At 40.9% G+C, this 11748-nt stretch overlaps 1 protein-coding gene across 4 annotated transcripts in view; it reads right to left on the bottom strand.

Annotated features, from left to right (window-relative positions):
• Positions 1-10005, bottom strand: part of LOC111264219 (RUN domain-containing protein 1) — a 20338-nt gene extending 10333 nt beyond the window's left edge. For 2 of the 4 annotated variants that reach the window (XM_086969993.1, XM_086969994.1), the window contains exons 1-8: positions 8906-10005; positions 4921-5162; positions 4557-4737; positions 3910-3999; positions 3436-3696; positions 2904-3062; positions 2166-2443; positions 1696-1804 (exon numbers count right to left, since the gene is read on the bottom strand). In XM_086969993.1, coding sequence (XP_086826119.1) covers positions 1696-1804; positions 2166-2443; positions 2904-3062; positions 3436-3696; positions 3910-3999; positions 4557-4737; positions 4921-5162 — 1320 coding nt within the window. In that variant the 5' untranslated portion in view covers positions 8906-10005. Of the gene's footprint in view, positions 1-178; positions 577-1695; positions 1805-2165; positions 2444-2903; positions 3063-3435; positions 3697-3909; positions 4000-4556; positions 4738-4920; positions 5163-8905 lie in introns of all 4 variants that reach the window. The other 2 variants (XM_022839908.2, XM_086969992.1) reach the window with 2 other exon arrangements.
• Between the last annotated feature and the right edge of the window lie 1743 nt (positions 10006-11748).

The following is an 11748-nucleotide window of genomic DNA, read 5'->3' as shown; positions in this document are numbered from 1 at the left end:
ATATTTTTTTTTTGATAGAAAAGCCAACAAATGAGAATTTTTTTTTAATCGATGTACACAATGTCGTAACGCAATTTCTACTACTATTCTATAATAGAAAAGAAGGCTTGCAATATCAAGAAATTTTGCCCAAATTAAACATATACAAATTTCATCATGCTTTGCAACTGTAACTTACTTGAGCGCCGCGCACACAAACGCTTTGAAATGTGTGTCCGCGCTACGTCGTAAAGGCGTATGCGAGCAGACAATGTTATGAATGGCACCTAAGAGGGTTTTCTTTGAGCTGGCCCCGTTGACAATATTGAGATTGAAACTTTCAGACAGCTTGCGGGCCGGAGTGGCATTATATTGGGGGCCATTTTTAAAAAAGTAGTACTTCAAAATGAGGTCCCAGATATGTAATGCAGAGGAATTCTGACCAGGCCGCGTGGCGAAGCAACCCATCACGGCAGGTAGCAAGCTACGAGATGTACTCAACTCGAGTCCATGCTGCAGCAGGTCCCGTAGGGTACTGGCAAGACCCTTACGTACAGCCACAACTAGCTGCTCATTATATCCAGACTCGCCGTGACTCTGTGTGAACAACACGTAAGCAATAGAACCGATGTATAACGAGTTACTCAGACATGGCAAGCTTATGTTTAGCAACCTCGTAATGCTCTGTAATCTCAATATAAGCCCTGTGGTTGAATGGCAAATTGGTCGATGAATAGAAAAAAGTCTTATATATGTATACAAAGACTACCATGAAGAAGATGAGGTTACATGGAGGTAAAACCATTTGGTACATTGACCGTTGGTCATTTCCATGCGAAAATCATTCATATCACTATGTCCCTGTTTCTCGTAGTCACACAGTGGCTTTTAATGATTTAGATTTTATCACGACGACGCTATCTCTGTTTCATTTACCTCGATGAGGAGGAGTTTTATGACACAGGCGAAGGATAAGAGATCCATTCCGTACAAGGAAACTAATCAGACAACAAAGCTAAAAACAATGACTCTCTTCCGAAAAGGAGTTGCAATCTTGGCTAAAGTAGACGATACCTAGCTAGCTAAGTCAAAGACCGTAAGTGGTCTACAAAAGATTTTCGCGTGGTTTTGCTGAAGTTGAGTTTTGAATGGCTCATATCCCGAATGTGTAATGTTTTCACACAATGAAAGACCCGAGTAATAATATAAATGCAAGCATTAAAACACATTGAATTCTGTATACTTCGAGAGATCTAACAAAATACCTCAGTGTGCTGCCTTTGGTGGATACACTGTGTTCAAACTGTTTTAAAAAAAACTAAAATTCGAACCGTTGAAGCTATAACAGACAAAAGAGCAAGTATTTATCGTTTTCGTGGCTCTAATGACGTTCGTGTAGAAAAATAAGCTTTTAGCCTATCCCACACATAGAAATTTCACGGTAACAACGGTTTGTCATCAATTTAAGTAATGCGAAATTTCAGATACATAAGCGTCTCGAAGACCATTATTTTTTAAAGTGCCCACTTGCAAAATTACCATTGGCTGTTAGAGAAAATGGCTCCTTCCATACAGTCCTCGTAAAATCTTCCCCTCCCTGTTTCTAAACGTTTGACCACCGATATTTTAGAGATCCGTATAATCAAGTGTAAGCGTTAATATAATAAATATGCAGGTCTAATGGAAAAGGAAGACATCATAACTGTAATATGTTACCTCATCACTTTCGCTAGCGTAGTCACTGTTGGAGCTCTGCCGGGTATCAGCGGCATCCACTTCTCGAAGCACTTTATCAATTGCTAACTCGAGTTTTGCTCGCATATCGCTGTAAAAGGAAAACGAAAAGCAACTCCTAATTACACATCTCCAACGTTTTAAGCAAACGAAAAATACCAAGTTATGTCTTAAAACTACCCGTACTGACAGGCTTCACCGGGGAATCACACGAAAGTCTAGGACACATTTGCACGGTTAATCCTAAAAGGATCTTGCTTTCTTTGCTGCTTATAATATGCCCTTTGATTTATTCCAAATTTCCTAGCTTGGAAAGATGAAATAGCCTTTTTGCCAACCGAAACCTACCAAAACCCTTCTGGAAATATAGTCCTACTAATCATAATGTTTAGCAATTACATGCAGTCCAGAATACCTAAAAACCGAAAGTTTTAAGTTTGTGAAGTCCCTACCCCCAATGGTTTCCTTTCTGCGTCGCCTTCATCGTATTACTCCGGAAGCCTTGACCGCTGCCTTGGCTACGCGAGCCACAGGATCCGAAGTGAAGCACCGCGAATAGTTGCATAATGGATGCCATTCGTTCGATTACCCGCGCCTGTGTGCGACGCTCCTCTTCGGAAGCAGTTTTACGCATGGGCCTTCGTATTCTAGGCGGATGTTTTCTGCAGCCTATGCTGTTCAATCCTTCTTCGTCCGTAGTATCCGTGTCGGTGCCGACCGCGTCCTGACCCTGTCAGCGTCAAATTGAACTCTGTTATAGTACCGTTGTCGCTACGTTAGGGGCTTCGTGTTTCCTTTGTGACCTTATAGAGCGATGTCTATCGTGGTCACTACGCACCGTGACCCTTGTATGAGAATAATAATAATAAAAAGAACGTACAATTAAAATAAATTGATCGATACAGTTCGGGCTGGATACCTTGACACGCTTCTTGTTACGTTACTGCCGACACTATTCCGCTGAAGATTATAGTCGAGCAAAACTATTTAACTGGTTGGGGTGTGACCAATTTCATCAATCGAGTGACATTGTTGCTTCTTGTCTAGAAAAATAAATATCTTCCTATTTTTAATGGCTACGTCAAAAAACAGTTTCATGATGTCGGCAAGACGGTGTCAAGCGACACGTATATATTTGCAGAGATATAAAAATAACCTGACTTAAATCGATTCAATGTATGGCTTCGCACCTGCGTATGTGAGTCACAGGTACAGGAACAATTGGCCTTAACAGCTGTAGGTGACACCGGATGATCATTGTGGAGAAAATCAATGTACCTTTCCAGATCCGTCACCTGGGTACGCAGTTGCTGCACCAGTTGCTCTTTTATTTTCACTGGATTCACAATCTGAATGGATAAGCGTAATCTTTTTTTTAGCGTCTGTCATTAAAATCAGATGAGTTATACCTGAGCAATTTATCATTGCACATTTGAGACGCTAAGTACCCCACAGTTTTTGAGGCTCCTTGCACTTGTTTTACGGGTTTCTCTTTAACAAGAAAAGTCGGATTAGGGCTTCTACAACTGAAAAGCTATCAAAATACACCCGACTAAGTATGTTCACAATTATGCATGACCTGTGTAGAGAAGTTGAGCCAAAAAGACATGCACTTTTAGATAAGTGCATGTCTTTTTGGCTGAATTTGGAGCAGCAAATGTTACTCTTAAAAAAATTAACTTTTCTATTTAAAAGTAAGGTATAGACACTTGAGCTACTAACCTCTTTAATCGCAGTATCGACTTTCTCCTTTAGTTTGTCGGATGTGAGCACTTCAATCTCTTCAAGATTAAGTGGCATACACGCTTTGAGCTGTTCGAGAATAAAGCCCTGCCTCTCCAATAGCACATTAGAAGGCAAGCCCCCATCGCCAGTTTCGTAAGCATAGGTTTCCAACTCCTGCAGCTGATTACGCAGTCGACTCATCAGCTCCTGCTGTTTACGGCGTTGCTTTTCGACGACCTCATCATTGGACATCGCCAACTAGCCGGAGTAAAGGAAAAATATAATATCATCAATATATATAGTTTTTTTTGTGGCGAATTCAAGTAGACCGTTTACTAGATTGACGCAATACGGTGGAATGATTGTAAATTATGGCTTCGTAGGATACGTTTTTGATCGTTCGCTCAAACATTGCGAGCTGTTGACAAGTCGAACATGTTTGTTTAACATTGTAATCATTGCTTTACTTACCGGGGATATGACTTCCCGTGAATCTTCTGCTGGTTCTCTGAGATCGGGTACACCTCTGAAGGCAAACTCCTCAAGTTCTTTAAGTAGCGCCTGTAACAGGAAATCCACACGAGTTATGTACGTATTCAATTATCACAGTGAAACCTAGCTAGGTTTAATAGAAAATTACGTATAGTACGGAGCAGCAATCAACGTTCACTATGTTTACAATTTCCAATAACGATAATTAAATGCCTTGAAAATACAATTGCAAATTCAAAACCACAATATTATTTACTTCTTTCGAGTTCCGCAAGGGTATTGCTTTAGGCGTAAAAGGCATCCTGTTTGAGTCCTGAGAGCCACAACGCTGGCTCCTCAGTGTCGTCTATTTGACGGTACTTGAAACTACGTCCTAAGTAAACTGTCCTTACTTCATTGTGACATATATGGCTTTGATTACTAGGCAAAATGATCTCCACCGCGCCGTAGCCCAAGCCATAAGCGTAGAAGAGCATTGCTGATAGAAGCTTCAGACCTTCAGCGAAGCAAAAATTTAACTGAACGCTTTTATTTATGGGAGATGTGTGGCACATGAAAGACACGATGCACATATCATAAACATTAATCAAGAAAGAAACAATAGACAGGCTATTCCTTCGGCTTACCTGCTTGTTATCGTTTGGTGCGTCGATGATTTGTTTAAGTCTGAATTGTACCTGCGCGAAGTGCGATGTTAATGCATGTAACGAATTGTTTAACTGTTCCTGTTCCTCCTGAAGCTGCCGAAGGTACTCGATTCCAGCGTTGTCGATCGAGTCGTTCCCGACTAACCCTGATGGGACGTCGCTATTTATCGGCAGAAGAGAACAATTACTTGGATGAACACCATTTGCATGTACATGAACAAATAAAGATAAAACTAAACAAAAAGTCAACACTAGGAAACAAAAACGTTTGGTAATCTAAAAAGGACCCAGAAATCAGGTCTTAGGAAATGGACCATTGCAACAACAGACTTCTGCTTCGCACCATGAGTTCCACTTTTCATCGTAGTAAACTTCGTTTTCGCCCTCGAACGCCTGTCCGAGTGGTGCCAGCCGTTCCTCGAGTGACAGGACGTCGCCAGGTAGTTCCGAGGATTCGTTATCTGTATAGTCATCTTCTGAAGGCCGCCGTGGCTTATGTTTTGTAAGACTTTTGCCTGGAGCAAATGTGACCACGTCTGATAAAGTCGTCGAACAAAAGGAGTTGTCCTCTTCGGCGACATCCATCTAGAAATCATTCAAAAATACTTATCCGTTTATATTAAACCGAACCTATAATTAAGCTACTTATTCAAATGTCACATTTTATTATTAGGAAGAAGTTTTGCTTGCCGCATTTTGAAAATATCTATGAATGAATATTAGGCGATAACGGTAGTACAATAGTAACATTCGCAAATTGACAAATAGGTAGACACACTGTTTACCCCCAAAAACCCTGACCACGACAACGATACGTAATACAAACACCGCCGAACAGCTGTTCCTCGGGCACCTATAAATCGGAACTGCAGCAACAAGAAAATGACCAGTGTAATCGATTCACCGTACTGCAAAACTCCATCTTCCTCTACATCTTTCGTTAAAAACTTTGACAAGAACCTTTCATTTTCCCTGCACTTGCTTGCTTGCTAATGATACTACAGGTACCATGCAACTAATTGTGGTTATATCCGCTTCTGGCTACAACCTATTGTAGTGCTTATACCTTCCTATGCGTAACGTACGGGGCAAAGTATCGTCATTCTGTGTAACTGTCGTTCTGACTTAAATGTCCGATTGCATTTATCTCTACCATTCAAAACGCTTTGAACTATCTCGAAAGCTGCTCCGCACAGGGGTGCTCGGTCTCTAGTTTGGCAAGTTTTCACAAAACTGTTCTCAGCTTCTATGAACTGTAACAGTCCTTCCGCACATAATTCGGACCGACTTGTCAACGGCATCCGGATCTTGTTACCTTAGCATCACACATATGTACTTCACTTATCGTATAAGGGCGCCTGCCCAAGTCAGCTTCAATGAAAAACAATCATGACCGTGGGCTTTTCGATGTTGCTATTATTCCGACGATGAGAGTATGGACAGACCCGAATGTCCGCATACCTTCCCATTGTCGACTATCTATGAATAGACAGCCCACAACGGATGTGAGTCGGCGGAAGTTATCTCTTATAAGGCGGATAGGGCACAGCCAATTTCGCTGGGAGGAACTTGCACGCTCGCGGGCACATCCATATTTACTAGACGTAGCTGGGTCTTGCGGAACGACAGAAGCGAGCATTCGATTTCGACGATACTTTACTCTGGATTACCACACGTCGTGTCATTATACTAACGATGTCCGTCAGTTAAACGGACAAAGGCGAATAGCGCCAGCCAGGTCCTCAACGTCCAAGTGCGACCCATAAAAGGTTTCGAAGCGAAGGAGATTCAACTGTAGAAATTGATCACTTCCTATCAGATTCTCTATTTACGATGCGCAAGACAGTAGCATGGTTCAAGTGGCACAAAAATTTGGACAAATACGATCGATCATAATGTGGCAAATCGAAGCGGCGAAAAACGCCGCGAGCCTAGATTGGGAAAGCAACTAGCGTGTAGGACTAATACAGGTCAAAGTTTCAAAGCAGATGATCAAACTAGATTTAATAGTTATTGTTTCAAAAGGTCCAATGGCTGTTCAAGAACAAAAAAGCTAGAATGATTACATATATCATTAGGTATAAATACACTCTCTACGTTTGTAATGCTTGTGCAAACTAAATGGATTTCTTCAGCTTAAAATCATGGCTGGTTTTTGATAATTAGAGGAAAAATACATTTATATGGTAGTTGAGACAGCGGTATTGAGTTTGTAATGATCGCCTTGTTATAATCTCTACTTATACCTGTACAGGGATAAGGCGATAATTGCTGCAAACATAGTTGTTTTGCCATATGCATCGTGTACGTAAATCATCAATTATATCTAGTTATATTAATTCCTCCGGAACGGTTTCATCATCGCACTGTTTACCTCACAAATGATTTCCAGAAGAAATTGTTGGATTTATTTAGCAATCCTGACATTGCGATACGGAACATTTTATTTAAGCTTACAGGAACTAATACTATCTAAGCAAGTCTTGTCTTATTCATGGCCACCCGCATCCGGTTCACAGCAAGCAACAAGTTGCTGTAATTCACGAATGGCAAAACTTTATGGGGCCGATATCGCTAAATAAAGTTCGAAGCGGTGACGCTAAACCCAGAGCGAGCGAATAAACTATTAGCTCGCAACGTTCGCAGTATCTACTGCAGTCAAAAGTTCGCCAGGCCGATGCACTGTTGGGACCTGTTAGGACTAACCATCTCAGGTCTAACTGCAGGCTATTCCTTTTTTACATGCAAACAATCAAGGGATTTTTAAAGCTTTTCTAGACCTCCTTGCAGCACACATCGGCAGCACTACATCGAGCGGCTCTATTATGCATGTGTTCATAGTAATGGCCAGACAAACCATACTTTGTTAACCATATAAGTCCTGCCTAGGCTATCCGAAGGGCTTAACACCATTGACAGTAAAGATAAAGTCGAAATAGCCAAAACAGTATTGAACGAGACAAATGGCGGAACCAGTTATCGCCTCTTGCAAACACCCGCGTGTTAAGCTCCACCATATATAACTGTTCAATAATAGGTGAGGCAGGAGCCTTAGGTCCGACGAATCGTGTCGTTCTGATGCTTCAAGTAAACGGGCACCTATCATTTCTTATTCCTTTGTTTTGTAATCGACGATAACTGAAATTACATTTCATCCATCCAGATCAGATCGAATCACCTGCCTTCGCCCAAGACTCAATAAGCGGTGCCACTGTTTTCCAGGTACTCAAAGAACATTCAGACTACCTGTTACGTTTTCATATTAGACTAGATACGTAGATATATGAATATCGTAGTATCGACGCTTGTACCCATACAGAGCAGATATATAGCAAATACCTAATGACCTGTCTGCAGCCGCGCCGTTATACCTCTGCCTGTTGCCTTTCGCCACTAGCAAGTGGTCTTCTTTGGCCGTTACAGTCTCCAAATCTCATGATAAATATGCTTTATTAATTTTGTGGAATCAGTCCGGTAGCCTTTAAGTTCTGATCTATTCATCTCAGGTTAGTTCTACTCGTAAACGGGGACCTGCCCGACCAATTCGTTTAGGGACGGACAGTTGGGGCTGGAACCACAGGCAGGATCCATGAGATTTTTCACTTTCGACGGTTTTGTCCGTTTGATTTGTAATCATTTGCAGTCAAACGCTTATTTATACACGTCTTTATACTTGCACTATATTTCGCCCAGTCGGAAACAATGCGTTATACTTTGAAAGCGATACTGGTTTTACGTCGGCATAGCTTAAACATTATTTCTCCATTCGATACTTGTGTCATCGTTTACCACATCATGGCTGCCTGAAACGTCATGGACTTGCATGACGCTTCCGTGATATGACCTAAATGTTTCAAGTTGTACGTCTTGGCACGGCCGTTTGGCGTTCCGTCAGACGGCTCGCTCCCAGCACGAAACAAGCGTGTTAATGCGCGGATCCGAAGTTAGACAATAATGTGTTTCTACGATTACGAAGGCCAATACGTTATCCATTAAGCTATCACAGGGACTTTCTGCTATGACCTAGTCGTCAACATCTAATTTCTCGCAAAACAGTTGCTCCTGTGACAGCGTCCACAGGTAGATATATCGATCTGTTCCAGCGACAACTTTTTACATACTTATTATTCAAATGATCCCGATTTAGGCTCGTAACGATTTTTTGTAATTTTTCTTATTGATTCACACAAAGAAACATGTTTAAAATATTATTATCATTATTATTTATTATTATTTATAATATTATTATTTAGTAGGTAATAAAGCTATAGCAGAGCATGAGAAGCAGAAGATAATATACAGTTAGTGAATTAACCCGTAACACGTACCTGACGTTTCTTCGGTTTAAGCTATCCGCAGTTGTGTCAAGGTTAACGTCACCGACTTTTCGTTTCTATGGTCCCTGACTTTTTTTTTGTAATTTTCCTGCAGTTGTTTTTTTTACTTGCAATAGCTTTAATTCCGTAATTAATTTTGTACTGTGTGACCCGGCTTTCTCTAAACAAATTCGTAAATTTTAGCCTATCAGAATAGTCCTCTACTGATGGCGATCGGCGGCTGGAGTCGATGTAATGGGCAATATTGCCGTAGATCCGAACTGAGGCACACCGCTTGTGGTTAGAAGGAACGCTCACTCACCACGGACATCAATGGGGCAAAAGTCGATGAAGTTAAAGGGGCCATAGAATGATTGACCGACGTTCAGAAGAGCATCTTACTGCTGGCTTTGTTTTCGTAGCCGGGTTTGACCACGGCCATGACGAGAGCCTGTCTGAGTCTAGTAGCAACACTGAAAACCTCAATGATTTCACTGACAATAGTAGCAGTTGTAGCATATGCAGACTCACAATTACTGGTTTTAGGACAAGCCAAAAAGATGACGGTATCGTTTTTGATACTGTGCAGCTTTCACTGTCTCTCAGTATACCCATATGGTGGTCTGCTAATCATTAGCTGTGTTGATTCTGTGGTACGACGGCTGCGGTACTAGCGTCCGGAGCAAGAATAGGAGCAACACTGATCCAATGGCAGTAGGGCCTTAGCAGTCTCAGATCCAACAAGGGCAAAACAGTAGTAGTCGAATCGTGGGCGCTCTTACTATTATTGGTCGTGGTAGTACATAGAGAACTGTCAAAGAGCTTACTGTATGATGTCAAAAACTCGCTCTCGAAAGGCCTATCTCGGCCTGGAGCGAATGGGCGACGTACGAACGAGGGAAAGGGGACCTGTGGAAAGAGTCTTAATCGTAGAAATGCCAGTAAAGTCGAGTGAAGTACAGGCCAAATACGAAGCTTATGTGAACACATTACTTGTAATTGTAATGGTCCTAAGTTAAAGAGGAGGAGATCTGAAGGTGGGAAAGAGTAAAGGCAACATTAATGTTATTTTCTACCGAATAGGCAAAAACAAAGGTTATGTACACAACAATACACCTTCAATAACAGAAAGTTCTGCGCTCTCTAATTGTGGTAAATTTACTAAATTGGCATTGGATAAAAGTTCCCCAGTTTACCTACAAATGAAAAGTTGTAAGTCCTTCTTTTAGAATCCATTCATGTGGCATTCATAATTGCTAGTGAATAGAAAAAAGCTTAAATGGGGTGACAACTCTAGCTACTTACAATGCACACGCTACCCAAGTCGTGCTTCCCTTATTACCTGTCTATTTTGTACCTTACCTGTTGATAAGGCAAACTAATGAGCCTAGAGCCCGTTGGGGTACATGTCGCGTGGCAAACTACTGATAAAGTCATTCTAAGCCGAGCATGAGCGATCCAGTTTTAAATATTTTTACTTTTTTTTGAGCAACATCAAATTCTGAATACGTTATGACACAGTGATAGGTCCCATGTACCTCGTCATAAGGTCCTTTCGGAGCAGCAAGGTTACATTTCGTACGGATAGATTATTCTAACAACTATGGCATATATCTTAATATTTATTCTAACTTCATTCGGTAGCCGGTGTTCTATTTTTCGATTTTGTCGGTAGTTGGGGCTAGGCTTGTTTTATTCATAAACAAAAACAACCGTTTTTCGATTGTGACAAACTTCATAGATGCACTTTAGCCTTCATTTTGTCTAACAGAAAATATGAACGCCTATAAATAGAAAATGTTATATTGCTAAAACCGTAAAGTGCTAAAAGTAGTTATAGACGCCTTACTTAAAACGCATAATTAGTGTTACTATTGTTATATAGTTATATAGCTTAGTGCTATAGTTATATAGTGATTTTATGTAATTAATGAAAGTGTTAGAAATATCTTTGACATTATATAGTGTGTTTAAGAGAGTCTTTCGTGAAATACCTCAGTACACGTGCTTGTCTGATCTTCGGTGTTCTATACATAATCTGTAAAGCTCGTATATGGGAATGCGACACCTAGTGCTCTTTTCACATGCTAGATTGCGCTTATTGACATAATTCGTGCGTTGCGAAGCTACGAAGGCTACTGATATACTTCCATGACTGTTAAAACTTGATAATGGTTAATATATATAGAGTTGACCACATTCAGAACGCAAGCATTTGTATCTCACTGTACGCTTCATATCCCTTTATCAATTGAGTCAGCATCTGTTTTAAATATTAACCTACTTGTTTTTAACTGAAACCAGATTTTTTACTAATACGTCAAGGTAGAACACGTGGGAAATCTTTCTAACTCAGAAATCCTAGCATCTATGAATTCGCAAGCAAACACCAGGGCTGATACTTCTCTAATCATATAGAACGTTCTTGAGGATACTTTTAAGAAGCAACTATTTAACACAGAAGAACGAGGATTTTCTAAATTTCTTTTACTAGTGTCTAATAGAAGCTCGTGAGTGAGGCGCGACTGAGGCCTTAGAATATCCTCTGCTTGACTCCTACAAAGGGCGTTTACTATAGTGCTATCTTGAAGTCCATAATGCAATGAAGTCACCAGGTGTACAGTGCGTGTTACCCCACTGTGATTTCACTGTACTGGCATAGTCACGTTCTTGCGCGCTCTTATCTGACCTACCCATGAAGAAGAACTTTTATGCGTAAGCCCAAAGTGCCAAGGTGGATTCCTCAGCACTTATTACATGCACATCTAGCTCATGAGTTCACACCTAATAGTGATGTTTGGCCCACCTAGTAGCTTGTTGTCTGTCCATTAGAAACTCCATAAGAAGTTATATAT

The sequence above is a fragment of the Varroa jacobsoni genome, unplaced genomic scaffold (genome assembly GCF_002532875.2).
Source record: "Varroa jacobsoni isolate VJ856 unplaced genomic scaffold, vjacob_1.0 scaffold_835, whole genome shotgun sequence".
NCBI lineage: Eukaryota > Metazoa > Arthropoda > Arachnida > Mesostigmata > Varroidae > Varroa > Varroa jacobsoni.
This window is presented reverse-complemented; position numbering and strand designations above follow the sequence as displayed.